The sequence below is a fragment of the Chrysochloris asiatica genome, unplaced genomic scaffold (genome assembly GCF_000296735.1).
Source record: "Chrysochloris asiatica unplaced genomic scaffold, ChrAsi1.0 scaffold00027, whole genome shotgun sequence".
Taxonomy (NCBI): Eukaryota; Metazoa; Chordata; class Mammalia; order Afrosoricida; family Chrysochloridae; genus Chrysochloris; species Chrysochloris asiatica.
The window spans coordinates 15545070-15567475 of record NW_006408545.1 but is presented as its reverse complement, the minus strand read 5'-3'; the positions used below and the strand labels follow the sequence as shown (position 1 = coordinate 15567475).

General features: G+C 43.4%; 1 protein-coding gene across 3 annotated transcripts in view; it reads right to left on the bottom strand.

Annotated features, from left to right (window-relative positions):
* Nucleotides 1-22406, bottom strand: part of FYN (FYN oncogene related to SRC, FGR, YES) — a 298246-nt gene that overhangs the window by 4481 nt on the left and 271359 nt on the right. For all 3 annotated transcript variants that reach the window (XM_006839921.1, XM_006839923.1, XM_006839922.1), the window contains one exon: nt 9333-9464. In XM_006839921.1, coding sequence (XP_006839984.1) covers nt 9333-9464 — 132 coding nt within the window. The remainder of the gene's footprint in view (nt 1-9332; nt 9465-22406) is intronic.

Sequence of the window (22406 nt, the reverse complement as noted above, 5' to 3'; positions counted from 1 at the left end):
ATTGAATTGTCTCCCTCAAAAAAAAAAAAAAAAAAGGTAAGAGGACGTCCTAATCCTTGATTTTTGTGAATGTGACTTTGTTTGGAAAGAGTTTTGAGGATGTTATCAGTTGACCTGAGGTCATACTGGAATAGGATGGGTCCTAATCCAATCTGAATGATGCCCTTATTAAAGAGACCAGCACAGCTGGAGGATGGTCATGTGACCATGGAGTCATTCTGTAGCTGTAAGCCCAAGACTGTCTGGGGCCACAGAAGGAAGTAGAGACCAGAAAGGATCATTCCCTGGAGACTTTGCCGAGAGCTTGGCCCTGCTGACACCCTGAACGTGAACTTCCAGACTTTAGAAGTGTGAGACAATAGGTTTTTATTCTTACAGGCCACCCAAATTCTGATACTCTACTTTGGCAGCACCAGGAAACTAATTCAGCAGTGTATCTGACTGCCACCGACAATATGAAGTTTACTGAACAAGCTCTCTTCCAGCCATCCCTAAGCCAGGTGCCATGGGCTGACAGGGGGACCTGCCCATTCACAACTTCCCTCTCCAACACTGATACAGAGTCAACGTATGCCCACTCAGCAAGGCTGAGGCGAGTTTTAATTTTATAAACAAGAACAGCATTGTATGGATGATGGTTAACATTTAAAGAAGTATTTTCAGCTGTGAGAACTTTGAAAACCCATACTTACTTCAAGGATTTCTTTTTCAGCAAAATGGGTTTTACTCTCCACTGTGCTATAAAGATGAGTCTATTTTGTTTTGTTTACATAGTCTCATATTTTCATTACAAAGAAAACGGCTACTTTCTCTCCTTTGGACCACTCTTTTCCCAGCTGCTGGCTCTGTCTGACACCTGGGAGCTGAGGACAGGGAATCTATAGGAGCTTGAGTACTAGGGATGTCACGGGAGAATACCGAGGGCCCTGGGGACTCTCATCCTGTTCTTCCAGTGGAGGAAGATGGCAGGCAGGGAGAATGCCTGGGGATGTTTTTCTTCTTTAGTGATGAGAAAGCCAAAGCAGCAGCTTTAAGAGGACACACGGGCACATTTTAGGGAAGCAGGACTTTGACAGTTTAGGCCTCCAGATGTCCAACAGAAGGGCTGGTCCCCAGCACATTCACAGAGGGGGTCTTCCTGGTCTCCGTGTCAGGGCAGAGGTTCAGGGCCAGGCAAGCCTGTTCACCGCAACTCTTTCTTCTTCTGCCCTCCCAACCCCCGGGAGTGACCTGAAGGCCTGGCTCTCTGACTAGAATGCACCGCCACTCAGGAGGCCACCTCCACAGTGGCATTCAGGTCACGAAAGCCACACTCCTCTTCCCCAAATCCTTGTAGGAGCCTCCTCTCATCTTAGATTTCAGACTTTCAAACAGGGTCACTGAGAGCAGCATTTCCAGTCAATCTGCCCTAGACAATGCCTCGGAGATTCTCCAGCTAAGTGGACTGTACTCACTTCCGGCCATTAGAACTGCATTATCCTTTCTAAATCACTTTGCTGGCTTCCTCTTGATTTTGAAATTAAGGTCAGGTTTCTAACTCTCACTTTAAAACTCTTAATTCTGAACAGCTGCCAGCAATGCGTATTCTCCCGTGTGTGAGTGTATGTGATATTTTCTTTCTCCTTTTCTTTTAAACATCCCTAGTCCTGATGTGGTGCTGTGGGTTAATGTGCTGGACTACAAATTCGGTTTGAACTGCAAGGTTGGCAGTTCAAGCTCACCATCTGCTCCTTGGAAACCCTATACAGGGTCATTATGGATGGGAACTGACTTGACAGCACTTAATAACAACAGTCCTCTTCAGTGAGCGCTTTATTAACCCAGCAAAGTGTCCCCTCATTTCCTGTTAGATTTTTTAGGGAGGGAATCACTTTCACTGGGAGACCCCTGGGCCAGATACCACCTCTCTATTTCTGACTTTGCATCATATGTGTGTATTTCTCAGTAGGTGACCTGCCTTCCGTTGGTCTCAGTTTCTCTGTTTGTCAACCAAATACCTCAACATTCATAGTACTTTTAGCTCTCTCAAGAAATGTGTTCTATGGAAGAAGAGCATGTTTTACAGCTTTCCATTTGTGCAGCTGCCCTGTATGGATCTCAGCGGGGCCACAGCTGCACAATCAGGAATTTTTAACTGTTATCTGTTCACATTTGCATCTGGATTTGATGAAGGTCTGTAAGAACCTTGACTTTTGTGCCATGGGAATAATAACAGGTAATGATGTTCAGGTTATCAGAAATCCAAAGTATGTTTGCAAACTGAGCTTCCCATTCAGAGGAAACTATTGCATTGTGCACGAGGCCTTCCATCAGCGGTGCCCCTAGCCTCTCTGCATAAGCCCTGTAAGAAGCCCCTTCTGTTTACTGTGTTAAGCAGCACCGTGCGCTAGTGCAGGGAGGAAGGTGGGCAAGTTAATGGTGCTTGTTCAGTGAGAGTCTGCGCCACTGGCGGTGTGATCAGATGGTATGTGCTCAAATTACCTTATTGGGTAACAACCAGGAGGTTTCAAGTCAGACTTGGGTCTAGGATGGAATTAAAAGATATTTGGCAGAGAAGCTGATCAAAGAACATATGTGGAAATAAAGAACTAATCTTCAAATAAGAAACCTAGAACAAAGCACACTGCCATCTAGTCCACTCCAACTCATAGGGTCCCTATAGGACGGGCACAACTGCTCCTTAGGGATTCTGAGGTTTTACTGGAGTAGACAGCCTCACCTTTCTCCCGAGGAGTGGCTGCTGGTATGTTCTCATCGCCAACTCTGTGGCTAGTAGCCACACGGTGCCACCAGGGTTCCATGAGCTTAGTAATGACTAGTTTTATTTTGCTTATCCTATCTTACCGGCCCGTCCTCGGAAACCCTATATAGGGTGACTAGGACTTGGAATCGACTTGATGGCACTTAACAACAATCTTACCAGATAATCACAGTGCAGCTTTTTAAAAAAAATCCAACCTACTCTATTAATGAATACAGAATGTTGTCTAATCAGGTACAATGATACACAGAAGTTATTCAAGTGTGATAATATAGTGTCATAAGGAGCTCATTTGTCCCAGAGAAGGTAGACTAAAGGAAGGTGAGGTGCCCTCTAGGAAAGCCACTGAACGCACAGCTGAGTGTGAAAAAGCAGCAAATGCAGGACTTGGGAGCAGAATCTCTCTCCAGCCCTCACTGCACCTGCCCCCATCACCAGTCTGACTGGGTCATAGAGGCCCAGAGAAACCTTGTAGGTGAGGTGACAGTATCACTTCTTTGAGAGAACACCCTAAACTGAAAAGTCCCGGGGACCATGGACTGGAGCTGGGGGTGAAAAAAAGGATAAGCCACCCTTGGGTGAGATTAGCAGTTTCATCCAGGTCCCCACACTCCTTTTGACAGGAGAGTCTGAATCTCTTCCCAGCCTCCAGAGGTGCCCCTGTCTGTTTGGCGCAGCAGGGATGAGAATGGGGCTGCTGACTAGAGGAATATACTGTGCGTCTGTGGCTCAGGGCTCTTCTGTCTACCTGGTGTGGTGGCAGAGAGGGAGGAGGACAGGACTTGTGATTCTTCAAGGAAGGTACTACCAGTGCCAATGCTTCCTACGTCACGTTAAGTTGGCTAGATGTAGCCCAGAAAGTCAAGCAGCTGTCATTTGCTGAAAGATATGAAAGAGCTTGAAATGCATGAACCAATGTGATTTGCTGAAAAGAGTATTCATGCTGTGCTATAACGTGCCAAATTCACACAGCAGGTGTCCACTTAAGAGCCAGGGCAAAGAATGGTTTGGACGTTCTGCCCAGAATATTACTGGAACATGGCATCAGAACTGTCCACGGGGTCAAAAAAGAGGACAGAGGCGATTACATGACTGGAAAAATAAATCTCACACAGATACAGGCGTTGTTTCTGTGTGAAGACTGAAGGCTATGGCTCTTGTTTCAAAACCTTATAGGTATACGTCTTTTTTCCTCCCTCTCTCCTTCCTTCCCTTCTTTTTCACATCTGTGGGCATCGGTAACACATAAAAGGAATTTCCTTTCCCTCAGAGAGTGCAGAGTACTGGAGAATACAGATGTAAATAGGGTCTTCAACACAGATATACCAGGTTATTATGGAAGCAAGCAGAACCTGGGAAAGCTTCAGGAACAAGGTGGTGTTTGAGTTGGGCTTTGAAGACTTCTTTGGTAGACAGGGAGGCTGAGAAGAGAGACATGCATGCTTAAGAGAGGGTCTTGTGGTGTGTCTGGGGTGCAGGGTGAAAGTACAGGGGGATGATAAAAGAGAAATTCTAAGTCAGATCAAGTCACTTCCTGCTCAAAGCCCCTAGTGCCTCCCCACATAAGCAAAAGAGTAAAAGCACAAGTTCTGACAGTGACCTCTGAGGGCCCTGGAGGACTGGCCTCTGGGAGTCTCGGACTTCCTCCTGTCTGCTCCAGCCACGCCGGCCTCGGTACCCTACACTCACTGTTCCCTTTGAAGGCAGGCTCCTCCCTCAGGTGTCCGTCCACCTGGCTTCTTTCAAGTCTTTACTCACATGTCATCCTCTCCTGATGGCCTTGGTTCTTGCCCAGCTTTATTTTTCTCCCTAACAATTACCACCAGTCAACATTCAACATATTTAGCTTTTATTTCTCATCTTTGTTTACTGTCTGCCTCCTCCATGGAGAATGACAGCTCTGCTAAAGCCAGGGTTTTTGTCTGTGTGTTCACTGCTGTACGCTTGGTGCCTGGAGCAGGATGTGGAAAACACTGCTGCGGTTGTGTGCCATCGAGTCGGTTCTAAGTCACAGAGACCCTCTTTAGGGTTTCCTGAGGAGCGGCTGGTGGGTTTGAACCACTGACCTTGTGATTCAAAACACCTTGCTTATCCTATCTGTGGAATGATTGGGTCAGAAAAATTAAGAAGTGCAAAACGATGGTTTCTGGAGCTTATATTCTGAAAGCAAAGGGAAGCCATGGGTGTTTTTAAGTCGAAAAGTGAGATGAAAGGTCTGTGTTTTCTAGGATAATAATGAGGGTGACAGGAACAGAGTGGTGGCGGCGGGGGTGTGGGTAGAAACAGGAAACAAGAAATCCCACTAGGGACCACTTTATGGACCTATGACAGCTTGACACAGGATGGTGGCAGTGGAGGCAAAGAGGAGGAGAGGTTTTGAAGGCCAGTTGACAGGTTAAAATGCACAATCTTGATTTTATGCATCAATCTTAGAAGACTGCATTTGCTTAAGTGCTTTTTTCCCCTCATATACACCAATCAATTCACAGAAAATCAGTTCTAATGTTGATGTAAAGGATGGTTCTGAATCGTGGCTTAGATAACACCAAGCTAGCTGATTGCTGTGCTAAGGAGGCATTTAGGCCAGGCGGTTACCAGGGACTTTATCAAATGGTGCTCTCCTACTGGCTGTGGTGCTGTAGGATAAGCAATGGACTGCTAACTGCAGGGTCAGCAGTTCAAGCCCACCAATTGCTCCTTGGTGGGTTTGAACTCGGTGGCATGAGTTTGGCTAATGGTTTTATTTTTGTTATAGATCTTGGAAAAAGCCTCTTCAGTAAGGTGATGGGATTCATCACCACTATCTCTTTATTCCAGCATCACATTTCAGTTCTTTTGTTTGGTTTCAAGGTTCTCATTCAACTTGAGAAGAAGGACTTCTTCCCTTCCTTTATAAGTTCCTCTCACAAAACGTGCTAACCAACTAACCAGCCAATCCAATCTTTTATCATCTATCTCCTCATCCCTACTGCTCTTCGTTCTGCTTACGCCTCACATACTGAACTTCCAGTTCCAACTCAGAGTCTTATTTTTGAACCATCTTTCATCCTGAGCAAAAATGCCTGGAAAATCTTTCTAGGACCCATTTATAAGTCACCTCCACCCTCACCTACTAGTCAAAGTACGTCTCCTATATGTGAAGGCCATTCTTGGTACGAAAGAATCCAGAAAAATGTACTAGTCCTTGAAAATATACTTTATATTTAATTGTAATAATGGAAGTCATAATCTAAAGGGATTTGGAATCTGTCCTGAGGTAGTACCAACAGGTACTCAGGAGACCCAACTTGAAGTCCCTGTGGTAGACACTGACTGAACCACAGCAAGAATGTGGAGGGTAGGCCCTTCCCTTCACAGTGGCATCTGGAGGAAGCTTAATGAAACGGTTTGTTCCTTAGGAGCGGTGGTCCTTCATTAAGGTAATAATGCTATAATTGGAATCCCACTGTAAAAGCCTCTCCCTCAAGAAGCATCTATTGTCAGATTTAGAAGTCCAATTAAATATGATTACAGCTAGGCTAAAAAACAAAAAAAACTAAGAAGCAGCCATGGTTAGCAGCAAGCCTGCAAACAATTTTCTGTGGGTGAGGGGCAGCTGACACAACTCAGCAGGCCCTGAGGCTTTCTGGGACAGCACACAAGGCCCCTCATGACTGGCTCTGATCCACCTTCCTGCCACCTCTACAGGCCCTTCACCTCATGTGATCTCTTCTCCTCAGACTCCAAGGCATCTGTGTCTAACACAGTCCACCCACTCTTCCCTCATTCTCCACTTGAAGCGGAGTCCTGCTGTGGCGCAGTAGAATCAGCATTTGACTGCTAATCGCAGGGTAGAAAGTTCAAACCCACTAGCCACTCCTTGGAAACCCTATTCAGGGTTGCTATGAGTCAGAACCAGCTGGATGGCACTTAACAACAACTACTTGAAGAAATCTACATAACTTCCAGGTCTGGTTTATTTGCCTGCTCTGTAAAGCTTCCCAGGCCTCTCTGCTGGCTCTACAAATTGGAGGTGGTTAGGTGCCATCGAGTCAGCACTAATTCATAGAAACCCTATTACCACAGAACGAAAAACTGCCCGATCTTGTGCCAACCTTCCAAATGTTGCTACGTTTGAGCTCATTGCTGATGCCACGGTGGCAATCCATCTCTTTGGGGGAGTCTTCCTCTTTTTCTCTGGCCCTCCACTTTGCCAAGCATGATGTCCTTCTTCAGGGATAGCTCACAGTATGTAACTATGCATACTAAACTGGGTTTAGGTCTCATCACAAGTCTTCTGCCATCTTTACAGAGTTGTGTAACTGGTTAATGTGATTAGCTGCTAACTGAAAAGTCTGGAGGTCCAACTTCACCCAAAAGGGAGGCCTGACAATTGACTCCCAGAAAACCTACCATTAAAAGCCCTATGGAGTACAGTTCTTTTCAGACATAACAGGTGTGGCCATGAGTTTTTGACCTTTTCAAAGGATTCTGGGTGGAATCTGCCAGTGCCTGTTCTATGCAGATGCTGGAATTGAGCATGTCTGTTCCCATTATTAATCAGTATTAAGATTTGAGGCCTGCAGTGGACAAATTCAAATAATCTCTCCCCCCTGAGGATGATCTCCCCTCAAAATAAATAACAGACACCTGATTTCTTCCTGAATTGGAAGCATATTTTAGGTATTTGACTATAAACTTCATGCTAGCAGGGCCTAGATTTACTTATTTGTTCATTGTTGTATCCTCAGACCCTGAAACACTGCCTGGTCCATGGCCAAGTTCTAACCCACGTTTGCTGAGGGCATCCACGTCGAGCCTGGTGCCCGATTCAGTTGACACTCACTGCAGCTAGGCTGCAGGAATGCATGAAGTGGGAAAATGGAGCACTTCTCTTTAGGTGAAAACCAAGACTCTCCTGGTAAACACACACCTGCCTTCTTTCTCTGAAGCCCCCATTTCCACCCCTTTGTCTCGGTTTGTGTGTGACCCTTGGAAACAAAAACCCCCGCTTTGTCTTACTGAACGCAAAGGATTCTCAAGAAATGCAAAACAACATTAACCTTTTCCCCCCAGTTGTATTTGACATACCAGGTGAGTATACACCTTGAGGGGGAGGGTGTGGGGACGGGGAGCGGCTCAGGAAGAAATTCGTTCAAAATACGGACAATGATAAAAAGAGATGCCTTCACATGTTCAAAATCCTAAGCCCTGCCCATTTTCCCCTAGAGAAGCAATTCTCAACTGTCTGCATTGTGTCCCAGCCCCCTCTGGGGTAGCCCTTTCTTCTGTGCTGGCTGGCATTTCCCAGAGAGGGGCCCACTTGTGCATGCTGGGAGCAGCAGCTACTGCAGCATCAATAAACTGACTTCTACCCGCATCTGTAAAGCCTGGTAGAGCACTTCAGAGACTGGGGATTTGTCAATTTTGCCTCCACCAACCCAGCCCTCCAACGAGTCTCTGGGCTATACCAACTGGAAAAGAGCCTCTTTATGGGTGCGTTTTTATGTTCTCTGAAGATGACCAGAAACAATCATCAAACAAACCCCCCCCTTCCCCCCCGAAAAAAAAAAAAAAAAAAACCTGAACAAAGGGATTACAGATTCATCTGCCCTTGCTGGCTCCTCTGACTGCAAAGATACGACTACAAGCCCAGGATTTGCAAGAGACCTAAATTCCTCATTAATCTCCACTATCGCTTCTATCACTTTTTTTTTTCTCCCTAAAGCTCTTTTCTCAGGCAGAGAATAGGGGGAGGAGGGGAGCTATGCTCTTTCTTCACTCAGCAATAACTGAAAAATATGTCCTTAACATTTCAAACAGCAGATCGTGCGGTGCTCTGGCCACTAGAGCGTGGAGGTGAACCGACACCAGTGTCCTTTACATCATCATCTGTCTGAGCTAATGAATTTAAGCCTGGCTAACCTAACCCATGGATTCTTTGGAAAGCAAGAATCTGATCATCCAGGGAAATCTGAGGGCCTCGGAGTCTACAATTTTTTTTTTTTTCTTTTCTACATTATACTTGCTTTTGTATAGCACAATCCTGGTGATTCAGAACCAGGCAGTGAATGGCTTATAAATTACATTTTTCACATGTGGCTCTGCTCTCTGGCCATCTGGAGCTGGGGCCTGCAGAGAGAACAGGTCTTTGCATCTTTCTGCCAGGCTCACTCCATGGGTCAGTGCTACAGTGTCATCAGAAAGCAGTGGGGGTCTTTCTCCTCTTTCCCAGACATGTCTGTAAACTCTGCTTGGGCAGAGGCTCTGCCAGGGCCATTTCCGCTCTGGGAGCCACAGACACACACTCCTAGCAGGAGAGGAGAGATTCCATGAACGGTGGGGGACTGAAGTATCCATACTAGCTACTAATTACATTTAGCCTGGCACACAACTCATGGTGGCTGCATCTCCACACAGCCACACTGGCTCTCAGCTTGGCTTGTCTGGCTAATTACTTGCCCATGTTTGTCGTTCACCTGCTCTGCAGAAAGCTTGGGATGGGGCTAAAAGGCATCTAGGTGAGGCTTCCCTACATGGAGTTGAATGAGCATCCAACCAGAGGCCCTCCTGGGCTGGGTCCCGCTCTTACCTGGGTATGGCACTCTTCCTTTGGTGACCAGCTCTGTAAGTAAGATTCCAAAAGACCACACATCAGACTTGATTGTGAACCTCCCATACAGGGCTGCTTCAGGGGCCGTCCACTTAATGGGAAACTTTGCACCTGCAGAATGGACACCTGGTTATTCGTCAGCAGGGACACCACACCGCTTCTGGGGCAGTAGGCATGGGGAGGGGTAAAGAGAAACACGGGCAGTCACTTTGGTGGGAGCAAATTTAGACAGCAGAAAAGACCGAGGTGACATAAGGAATGGGATTAGAAGATGTGGGTTCTAGTCCTGCCTCGTGACCTTAAACAAGCCAAGTTACTTTTAATTTTCCCTTCAAAGGGTTGGACTTCAAGGTTCCTTAAAGTCCTGGCTTCTAGAACTTGTCTATGACAATACTGAATGTCTTCAGTTTCACTTGCTATGGGCCTAACCTGTGGTTTAGGAAGCTAAATTATGCTGTATTTTTACGCAAATAATGTGTGGGTCATATGGGTTTACTGTGCAACCCCCTTGCAAATGAGTTTCCTGTTTGCTATTCACATGATATGCATGTGCGTATTATTTCCGTGGACATGTTACATGTGAAAAAATACAGTTTTCCTTTGCTTTGAAACAATACTATATTTTTATAAACACACACAGGATTAAATCAATATGCTACCTTCACAAATTCCTTGGTACAGCTAAACCATAGTTTGGTCTTACTTCAGTACACAAAAAACGAAACCAAACTACTATACTTTTCTCAGGGTGGAGCCAATTAGATGCAGCCCATGTGTTATGCTGAAACAGGGCTATTTCTTCAAGGCGTCCCACATGCACAGCAGAGAAATGATTTTGCCTCTGGTGACTTCCTTCTCTGTACTTTCTTTCTTCCCTTCATACTTCCCTTGTGGGGCCCTCTTTACTTCCAGAGCAGTTTATTCTACTATACTGTTGTAACCACTTCTTACCTCTCTAACTCTCACCTACCAGTCAAAGAGTATACTATTTAATGTTTGCAGGCTTGGATGACTGTCTTATGATTTCTCAAGACTAAAATTATCCCCTCTCCAAATCAAGTGGAAGAGTAGGGTCCACCCTGCCCTTTACAATGTAAGCTGTATGTACAGGGAGTTAATACTGATTTAGGAATTGCCAACCAAATGACATATATCCACCACCATCCTCACCCTCACACACTGTTGTTGTCAAGTTCCCATGAGTCCGTTTCGACTCATAGTGACCCTGGATACGGTTTTCCAGGAATGGCTAGTGGATCTGAAGTCATTGACCTTGCAGTTCAGATTTACTTTGTGGTCCAGTGCTTTATCCTACAGTGTCACACCAGGACCCCCTCTCACACATTAGGCACAACAATTATAAAGCAGTTAGTTCATTACCAAAGTAAAAGAAAAACACAAGGGATTCTTATTGCTGACTTAAACACAATTTTATGTTTAGAATATGCTAGTTCTACTTAGGAGCTTTGAAAAAAAAAATCATACAAAGGACAACAAAACCAGAATTTTTTTAGTGTTTCCCATGAAAAGTTATGATGTGCAAAAGTGGCAAACAAAAAACGTAAAATTAGCACAGTTCAATAACCAGAGGTATAAGTTATAGCAATAAGGTTTTTGTTTCAAGTACAGAATGTGTTAACAACCTTAGCAAATTTACCCTAGCATTTTCTTGCAATATATTTTTCCTCTTCAACTCTTGTCTGCCAGTGTGATATGAAATTAAACACGAAAATCCTACTATTTCATGATGTGGTACCTTACATCAACATTGAAACAGAACAGTTGTTCTATAGCTTTCATCTCCTCTTTTGCACTGAGTTCCTTTTAATTAGCTATTTTTTTCTTAAGCATAATTATTTACATCTTTCCTTTAAGTGCTGGATGACTCATTTAAGGCCTGGTGGTAGTCACCGAACATTTTTGAAGTCATTTTGGTTTTTTTTCAAACTTTCTTTCAAAGTATTTTCCTCACCCCTCCTATCCTTGAGTTTTCTGTTCATGCTGCGCTGGACTCTGAGCCCCTGGGATTAATGTGATAGATTTTCTTCAGCGTCGAGAGCAGACTTTACCCTGGACTAAAACTCAGCTCAAGTTCCCTTACTTCAAGGCGAATCAGAGGTGTATTAAACTCATCCCTATTTAAACCACCTCTGAAGCCAAATGGCTTGGAAACCTATGTCTATCTCTGAAGCAACCAGAACACTTTTCTGGGCTGTGCAGACAAATCCGATAAATCTAATCACAAGCAAAAGGAGCCTTTCTTCCTTCTTGTACTCACTGAACATTGATGAAAATGAATGATTAAAACTTGGATAAGTCATTTTGGACTTTTCAAGGGATGGTGTTTCATCATTTCAGATTAAAACAAAAACAAAAACAAATATCAGTTTTGTAGCCAGTTCCACCAGTCTACTTGATTAGTTAATAATCTACAAGGATGATATGAATACCTTTAAAAAATAAAGTTAAAACAAAAGCTGTAAAGTGTAATGGGTCTCTGACAGGAAATAACTGGCTGATAACATGCTTTGGCTTAATTGTAGTAGCTTATTTAAATAGACTTTCTTGTATTAGTTTTCGTTCTAATGTATTTGGAAGACAAAAACAAAAAAGAGAGAATGTTCTTTGTCCAGATTCCCTTCTTTTTTCTGTTTTAAAATAGCAGCTACTGTTGACAAAGCGTCTTGTTTCTGAAAATAACTCAGCTTTTCCTTTTCAAGGAAGACAAACAGTTAAATTCAATCAGAGATGATCTTTAATCATTAATTGAGGTTTCATCTGAAAAGAGCTAATCGATGTTCACTTTTCTAACTTACCTCATCACTTCTCTTTCCTCTCATCTCAGTTTTCCAGGCAGCTCTAGTGGGGAAGTTAACAGCTGGGTTTTGGTGGGGGTCTTTGCAATGACTGTGCAGGCTATGTGCTGTGGAACCACAACTGTGTGAATGGTGCCCCCGCGATGCCCCTCCCACAGCCTACACCTCCCATAGGACATCCTGCTAAGGGCTGCAATGGGCGCCGTCTAGGGGTGACATTAGAAACGTTCAGAAACTTGGGAGCAAGGGTCTTCTGAGTTAAACATGACCTTTCTCCTGAAAAGAAAATTCCACCCCCTCAGATTTTTTCACAGATATCCTGGTAGGCATAAAGTGAGAATCAAAGTTAGCTTCTATGTAGTACGGATTTATAAAAGGCCAGAAAAAGCCACAAAATCTACGATACAATTAAATTGATATTGTTATATAACAAGTTCTTTGAAATTCTCTCCTTTGGGAGCTGGATTCAGATATCAGCACAATACCCTCCTCTATTCCCAGCGTTATACCGGAAGAAATGCAGACAGTGATGATTTTTCATAAATAGATAGCAGGCTTTGCTTCCAAGGTGATTCTAGGTAGATTTGAACCTCCATACTTTTATTAGCAGCTGAGCATGTTAATGGTTTGCACCACCATAGATTTGGAATCCAGTACACAGAGGCTGTATCCTATAAACTCTGTATACTAGGTATGCATGAATATTTGAAAGGGTCTTTCCCATTGGTTTCCAGGTAGTATTTACAGTCTCCCAGGATAAGGTCATCCTTGAAACCCTGTCTTGGTATTGTCAGTGGGGCTTGGGTCCTGGAACCACTGCACTGGTAAGAGTATCTTTGTACACTAGTCACTAAACTCACTGGAACACCATAAAAGACCAGTTAGCCTTGTTCTTATTCTTAAGCGCCGTCGAGTCAGTTACAACTCATAGTGACCCAAGTATGGGGATTCCAAAGAGCAGCTGATGGGTTTGAACCGCCAACCATGTGGTTAGCAGTCCAGTGCTTATCCTACAGGACTCCTCCAGTTAACCTTAAGAGGAATGATTTTCTGCAGATTTATACATACAATTTCTTTATACTTGTGTACATCTCAGTCTTGATTCTCTAAGTTGTTAGGAGAGATGTAAACAAGTGGTCAGAAGCCACTCCGTGCCTTCAATGACTGTCTAGACTCCAATGATGCCCACATTGTGTCACCAGATGGGATCTCCCTCTTGATTTTTGTACCTGTATTCCCTCAACAGCTCTACTGGGAGTTTGTAAAAGGCTCCTCAAATGCAACATACAAAATTAATCTCCCGGCTCCCAATTCTGTTTCTTTATCATTCTTAGAAAGCTACCAGTTGCCAATGCTAGAGTCCTGAGAATCATCCTAACCTGGATGCGATGTCTGCTTTTCATCTAGCTCAGGACACCTTTACTGAATGAATCTTTAGCCCCTCCTACTTTATCATTTTGAATATTGAGTCCATCGTGAATTCCTATCAATTTTAGGTCCTTGGATGTGTACAGTCCTTTCACTCTTCCAGGATCACTGTCACTTGCCTATACACCTATAATAGCCTTCTAATTGAATCTAGTTTTTTTTTTTTTTTTTGGTTACCCTGGTTCCCCAGTCTCTCCATTGCTCATCTCTGACTGCTTGGCAAATGCTAACCTCCTATTGGCTTCAGGGCCACCAAGCAAACTGCTCTCTTTGCCCAAAATCCCCAACCTACCCTCACCCCATGGTTAATTCCTAATCCTTTCTTCTTTGCCTAAATCACTGGTGATTGTTGTTGTTAAGTATACTGAGTTGGTTCTGACCCATAACAACCCTGTATAGGCTGAGGAGCAGCTGGTGAGCTTGAACCACCAACCTTGTGGTTCAAACTGACCTTGCAGTCTAGTGCATTAACCCACAGCACCACACCAGTGGGGAATCTTTTTTCTGCTAAAATTTTTAACATCATCCACGGGCTATAGGAAATTATCACCTTAAAAATTAGTCTGCTATATATGGTCAAACACTTAATTAACTCACCCCTAGAAGATGTTTAAGGAGCTCTAGTAGCCTAGTGGTTATGAATCAGGCTGCGAACGTTAGGGTCAGCAGTTTGAAACTACCAGCTGTTCTGCGGCAGAAAGATGAGGCTTTCTGCTCCTGTAAAGATTTATAGCCTCGGAAATCCTGTACAGGGTCGCTATGGGTTGGAATAGACTCGACAGCACTTAACAACAACAAAAGATGTTTACCTGTGCTTTATTGACTACGCAAAGGCTTTCAATTGTATGGATCATGACAAGCTATGGACAACATTGCAAAGTATGAGTATTCTGGAACACTGAATTGTGCTCATGAGGAATCTGTACCTGGACCAAAAGGCAGTTGTTTGAACAAAACCTGGGAACACTGAGTGGTTTAAAATTAAGAAAGGTGTGCGACAGGGTTGTATTCTTTCACCATACTTATTCAATCTGTATGCTGAGCAAATAATCTGAGAAATTGGGTTATATGAAGAAAAACATGGCATCAGGATTGGAAGAAGACTCATTAACAACCTGCGATATGCAGATGATACAACCTTGCTTGCTGAAAGTGAAGAGGTCTTAAAACATTTACTAATGAAGATTAAAGAGCACAACCTTTGCTATGGATAACATCTCAATATAAAGAAAACAAAAATCCTCACTACTGGACCAATAAACAACATTCTTATCAATGGAGAAAAGATTGAAGTTGTCATGGACTTCATTCTTCTTGGATCATCTATCAACACTCATGGGAGTAGCAGTCAAGCAATCAAACGACGTATTGTATTAGGCAAATGTGCTGCACAAGACCTTTTTCAAGTGTTGAAGATCAAAGATATCAGCTTGAGGACTTAGGTGCGCCTGACCCAAGCCATGGTATTTTCAATAACCTCATATGTAGGTGAAAGCTGGACAGTGAATAAGGAAGACCATAGAAGAATTGATGCTTTTGAGTTATGGTGTTGGAGGAGAATATTGAAGGTGCCATGGGCTGCCAAAGGAACCAATAGATCCGTTCTGGAAGAAGAGCAGCCAGAGTGCTCCTTTGAGGCCAGGATGGCCAAACTTCGTCTCTCATACTTTGGACATATTGTCAGGAGGGACCAGTTGCTGGAGAAGGATATCTTGTTTGGTAAGGAGGGTCAGAGAAAAAGAGGAAGACCCCAATGAGATGGATTGGCCAAGTGGCAGCATCAATGGACTCAAGCGTGGTAACAGTAGTGAGGTTGGCCCAGGATGGGGCAGTGTTTCCGTTCTGCTGTGCATAAGGTCGCTATGAGTCAGTGCCAACTCGGTGGCACCTAACAACAACAAAGTGTGACTGCAAAGCCGTTTGAACTGCAAGGTCAGCAGTTCAAGCTCACCAGTCACTCCTCGGAAACCCTACACACAGGGTTGCTATGGGTTGGAACCGACCTGACTGTGCTTAGCAACAACAACATATGTGAGGGCTGGAAGTGTGGTTGCCTTGGCAGAGCCAGAACAAATGATTTTGAGAGCCTTATATAGCCCATGGGCCGGACATTCCCTACCCAGGGCCTAAATGTTACTTTCATGGGGAATCTTTTCCTGGTCATTAACACAGGGGTAATGGAGTCCTGGTGTAGTGCTACGGGTTAATGCGCTGGACTGCAAGATCAGTCTGAACTGCAAGGTTGGTGGTTCAAGCTCTTCAGGTGCTCCTTGGAAATCCTATAAAGGGTTACTATGAGTTGGAACTGACTTGACGGCTCTTAACAACAACAACCACAACAAGACTGAGGTAAGATCCTTAGCTCTATGCTTCCGGACCATCTTGTTTTTCATTGGAGCTGGTAATACCTTAAGTGCACTGAACATATAAAGCTGTTTGAAGAGTGTCTTTTTTTATTGACGATACCTTCCCTGAGGCAGGATCAGGTCTTTTCACTGTGAATTGGGTGAAGGTTTATAGAGAAGGTCTTCAGCTTTACACTCAGCAATCCCCTTACAGACCTACCTATTGCTTGGCTGAAAACTGAGCCATGGGTATGAGTTTAGTTCCAGCCTGAAGGGTAACAACTAAGGTCCACAGTCTCCAGGGTTCCATCGATCTCCATCTGATTAGTAAGCCTGATTTTTAAAAAATATTTCTTTTATGAGTTTCAGTTTTGTTTCACATTTTTCATCCAGAATATCCAGGACCTTCTAGTGTGATCCCATTCAGAGCAGCTGGTACCACGTAGTTCTTCTGGTCTCAGGGTTGTAGAGACTGATATTCATGTGGTCCAATTGTTTCCAAGGGTTTTTCATTTTCATCACTCTTCTTTCAAGACAGGAGAGACCAATAATTCCACATTCGATAGCTGCTGACTACACATGAGCTTTCAAGACCCCAGTCATTACTTTTCAAAGTAGGATATAGAACCTTACCTTTGTGAACTACATTATGCCAATTGGATTTGGTGTCCCCTGAGACTATCTATGGCCCTTAGCCACCAGGATCAGTGACTCATTTCCACAAAGTGTTTGGTTATATCTAAGATGTTGTCATATCTGCCCCCTGCAGGTTCACTACATTCATGGATAGATTTGTAGCATAGGTAAGTGCATCTGTGCAAAAATCCTCTGTCAAATCTATCGGGGTGCAGTGAATTACTTAATACCATCATCAAGTCTGTTCTGTCTCATGGTGACGCTGTATAGGGTTTCCAAGGAGTGGCTGGTGGGTTTGAACTGCTGGTCTTGCAGCTAACAGTCCAGTGCTTTTCCTACAGAGTCTTTGTAAACTTTCACCAAACAACATTTTTGCCCTGAAGGGGTTTGAGTAAGAGAAGGTGGAAGAAGATGCTTACAGGCTTATATGATTCAGCTGTGAGAGGTTAACAGGATTAACTGTGATTGTAAAAACCTGGAACTTTAAAGTGTCTAAAGTGAGCCATCTCAGAAGCAGGAATGAGGGGTACTCTCACTACCCTCAAGAAGAAAGAACCAGGAGTGGAGTATGTCTTTGGACTCCCGAGGTCCCTGAATATTGAACCACCTCAACCTAGACACAGAAAGCTGTGATGTTAGAAGAGTGGTAGAGGTGAAGCAACAGCAGAACCAAGTATCAGCCCAAGACAAGACAGATGGGCTTCCTAGCCCGCGGAACAAGTACAGCTGAGTGACATTGGGCAGGAGCCTGGCTTGCAGAGTGTGATGCCTCCAGGAACTTAATTGGGGGTGGGTAGGTTTTCTGAGCTACAGCTGAGTACCTTCAGGCTGAGGCTTATGGGAGTGATTTGTCCTGTGGCCATTTTATCAACAGCACTAAAAGCTCTGTAACATTAATGAGGCAAAGAGGCCTGCCTGTGGGCACTGCTGGGTACAGGCTGTCCTGACTGGAAGAACTATACCCTGAACATTCTAACCTGTTAACTTCCCTAATAAACTCCATAACTGTGAATATGGTGTCTGTGGTCATGGCAATGAATTACTGAACTCAGCTGAGTAGAGAAAGGCATAGGAGGCATGGTTGGTGCCATATTGTTTTGCACACACACATAGCGATGTTGTTAAGTACTGTTGTGGGTAGAGCTCTACTCTCCCTCTCACACATATTCAGCCTGCATGTCTATCCACGTAGACCACCATGATTGCAGGACTGTGTATATAACCGTATTTGCCTCTGTTGTCTTTAATTCTTGCACTCCTCCCATGCCTTATCCCGCCTCCATCTTTATTTTTTCTTTTTGCTAACCTCCCTCTTACTCTACATTGCCTTCCCTGTCACCTAAGTTAAAACAGTCTGTTCTTTCTTAAAATCGTCCTGACTTCCTCTACTTACATGTTATTATGGAAGTTTTAATCCATTAACTCTAAGACAGTTTTCTCTGTCCTTTTGGTCTCTTCCTGTTCTGGAATTCCAGTCATATGTCGGTTATTCCTCTTGATGGTGTCCCACATAATTCTTAGGCTTTTTTCCTTTCTGTAATAATTGTTTCTCTAGAAGATTAGTGTTGAAAGATTTGTCTTTAAATTCATTAATTCGGCCTTCCATTTGTGTTGTTAGGTCACTGCTTGCAGAAGTTCAAAATGGCTGCACTGCATCAGGCCAGCCAACATTCAAACATCTGTTTCCTCTATCACTGCTTTTGCTCAGCTTCTTTCCTAGTTGGTATTCAATCCATTTCTTGATCCTTTCTTCTGAAACTCAGGAGTCCAGGACTGTCACCTGCATTGGTTTTATTTGGTTTCTGGTGTCTTTGTTGTAGTCTGTGTAGCCTGTCTGCCGAATCCACCATCCTGTTGGAAGGCAGGAGCATGTCTTTCTTGATGACTACCACGATCGCTAGTACTGAAGCGAATGTCCAGAAGGCATGTGATAAACAGGTGTTGAATGAATGAATGAATAACTGAACAGGTGATCAGTCCTTGCAAGCTTCCCTTTTAAGCTGAATAACCATGATTCCTTATGGGCCTTATCAGCTCCTTGCTCTCTAAGCCTTGCCTTGTCCTTGACAATCCGTGTCACTGTAACTATCGGGACGCCCTTTTAAAGTTCTAACAATTGCAATGACAATGAAAACAGCATCTGTCTCTTTCACCCCAATGAAACTTTAAAACGGAAAAACTCTGAATACGTAGTAGTGTCAAATGAGATGTTTTCAGACCTATGAGTCTGACTAAATTTGTTCAGGGCAGAGAGAGTCCCGAACTTTGTTCATGAGAAATATGGGGTTGCAACTGGAAAGGTAAGGAGGGAGGGGAAGGAAGGGAGGGTTTCTTTGGCAGAAAGACAAGGTGGCAAGAGGCCTCAGGAGTATCTACAGCAAGAAGTAGAAAATCTTTTTTCTTCAAAGACTAGGATAAAAGTCTATTCACTTGCCTGGACATGATTAGCAAACACCCATGTTTCCAGTAAGAGAAAGAAAGTTTACAAAGTTTCTTAATTATCCAAGTTTGTCCACAAAAACAATAAAAACCCTACCAAAAGTGTTGGGCACTTTTGTTCTGTCTCTCTTTCTATAAATATTTATTGCATATTTGACATTTGTCAGGTACTACACTCTGTGCTGGGGGTATACAGTGTTTCATATATTTCTCTTCATGGAACTTGCACTTTAGTTTGGTTGAAAGATTTACAATAATATATGAATTACAATAATATATGTCAGTGATGCTATAGACAGTGATGAGCTTGTGATCAGAAGAGCCACGGCATCCCATCTCATTCTTTTTTTTCATCCGTAAAGATGGACGATAATACACATCATTACCCTGAGAACAATCTGCAAAGAGATGAGGCAATGTGGAAAGTACGCTGACTTTTCACAACTCTTTTAACAGTACCATGACATTTCCAGGTTCATGGATATGTGTTAACAATTAACAAGTGGGGAGATTATGTTTCTACTGCCAGTCTGTGGCTCAAGTCCTACTGGGGCTATTTCAGCACATTCTCCACATTTGAATAATACCAGCAACCTCACAAACAAAGGGTTAGAACTTGGCATAATCCAGTACTTTGTAAAGCTCAAAACATTTTGATGATAAATTATTTTTGAGTTTATTCTTCCCCAATATTCTTCTTTCTTCCTAAGCATTTCTTTGGTCTCCACTGAAGGCTCTTCCCCGTTCTCCTGCTCATTAATAACTAGCATCTTAGAAGCAGTCTCAGTGTTCCAGAGTCTTCTCTCTGATGAATTCCCGTGGGAACAAACTCTCTCTTATAACATAATGAGGTTGGATCTACATTCAGATTTTGTTTCTTATCCGAAGGAGCTCTGGTAGCATAGTGGTTACGAATCGGGCTGCGAACCGCAAGGTCAGCAGTTTGAAACTACCAGCTGCTCGGCGGGAGAAAGATGAGGCTTTCTGCTCCCATAGAGATTTACAGCCTCGGAAACCCTGTTCAGGGTCGCTATGGGTTGGAACCGACTCGATGGCACTTAACAACAACAACAACAAATCCGAAGTCTAGGGGGCAAAGTCTACAGAGTGTACTACCTGTATCTCAGGTGGGGCAAAATTCACTGAACCATCTTACTTTGAGAAAGATACTTTATAAAGGATATTTTTGGGCTAGGTAAAAATTACACTGAATTTACTGACTTATACAATTAATTTAATTTCCTAGGATACAAATGGAGTTCCTTTTTTATTATACCATTTTTGAGAGTTGTACCACGAGGCTTCAAGTTGAAAATCTGAAAGCTTTAAACCCCAGCTCGACTCTTGTTACCACAGACTCGTTTTCCTCTTTGACACACCGCTCAAAAGTTTACGCCTTTCCTGTTCATGGCTCACTGCCACATAGCCTGGTTTGTGTCCTTGTGAACCTCTTTTCAATCCTCCTGCCAGGGTGCTCTGCCTTCAGCCCACTGTTGTTCCATCATAATGTACCTTCATAATGTGGGTACCCTAAAGCCACAATCTCTCCCCTGGTTTTCAGTGTTAGTTCTTGCTACCCCAAACACATAGTTTGCCTAGTCTAGTTTGCTTCCCTGTACTTTGTACCTGGAATGATCATACTTATTTGAAATGCCTTTTATCTTTCTATCTGCTTAGCTACAGTCTATTCAACCTAAATCCCACCTCCTCTAAAGTTATAGGCATAACGTTATCCTTACTGTATTCTAGGACAGCTTGACTGAATGTTCTCAGGATGACTGGCTAACTTCATGAGGACCCATCCCAACTCCCAGGTCACATTCCGTTAATGAAATCCCACCATCCATCCGTAGTGGCCAGGCAATCTGCTGTTTGCTCCTCCTTCAGATAGAAGCAGTTCTTACGTGATTTGTACTTGATGCATCTTCATGGATTAAGACGATAGCAGTGGTACTTCAAATCCTTAACTGAAGATGGCAGATATGTGCAAAGGCCACCTCCTGCACTAAGAATGCGCACATGGGCCAGAAAACAGGGAGCTAATGCTCTTCAGTGACTATGTAAAGGGGCCCAGCTCTGGGCTGAACTGGGATCTGACAGAGGTGGAAGGCAGACTAGTGCAATCATGTAGAAAAATGAGCTTCAGTGTCAGGCAGATCTGGGTTTGAATGCTGGTTTTGCTGAGGGCCTATTTTAAATCTCCTTTTAAGTCTCACTTTCTACATCTCCAAATTGGGGTGACAGTAACCTCAGAAAGTGCTGATGAGAACTATAATAGATGTAAAGTATTCAGTATAGTATCTATCACTTGGTAATAACCAAAGGCCAGCTCTTTACTTTATAGTAATGCACTTAGATAGTGTAATTAACCTGAAGTCTACATTCATTTTAATAAGGCAATGAGTTGCATTGGCAAATGCTATCAGGTAGCCAAAGCTCTCTAAACTTCATTTATTAAGAATTTACCGAATTGTCCATTAGGTTTTTGGCACAGTGCTGGGCACTGTTGGTAAACCACATATAGGTCAGCATCCTTACGCCCCGGGAATATCCAGGCAACTGGGAGACAGAGTTTCCATACAAACATGACCAAGAACTAAATTGTGGCAGTGGCTTTAGGAAGAGGAGGGCTCAGAAGAGGGAGGAAAAAGAAAACATGGAATGGGGAATGCCAGGGAAGAAGGGACCACATTGAAATGATGCAGTGGAACCCAAGGCAGGGGCTGGGACAGGGGCCTGGCTTGCATCACTGGCTCTTGGTAGAGAGCTAGGCTGTTAAGCCTTTTAATCTGGTGACCAGGTTAATTCCACAGTCTCAGAAAGTGTCCCCTCTGACTGAAAAATTGGGCCAAGGTAGAGAGGTGAAGTCACTGTAGACTAAAAGAAGCAAAAAATATTAGTTCTGCCCCAAAACATTTTTAAGGAGGAAGGCAAAAGCTTTAACAACAGACACTGTTTTCCCCAAACCCAAGATCCATCTCGAGCCCTCTTTAATTATGAAGCCACAAATTGTGTATACTATTATACCCAACATTAAATCATGTGCAATATTTCAAATTTAAAGTTAGCCAGGGGAATAAAAGAAAATAAATCATGAGGTATGCAAATAACAGGAAACCAATTACATGGAGGGGAGGTGACAGGCAAGACACAGGACAGGATATCCTGTGAAAAAGGCAGAATCAAAGCCGACCTGAACAGGAACTTGCTGGTTATTTAAACAAAACAATGATTTCAACCCTAATAAAGCTTGGCAAAGCAAAACTAAGAATTTTCACACCAGGCCAAAGGAATGATTTGTAAATTTCCCAAACACTTCTAAAATAATACAACTTTGTGCTTTCCAGTTATTCCTGGTGACACATTCCGTTAATATTTCCACTTTTAGT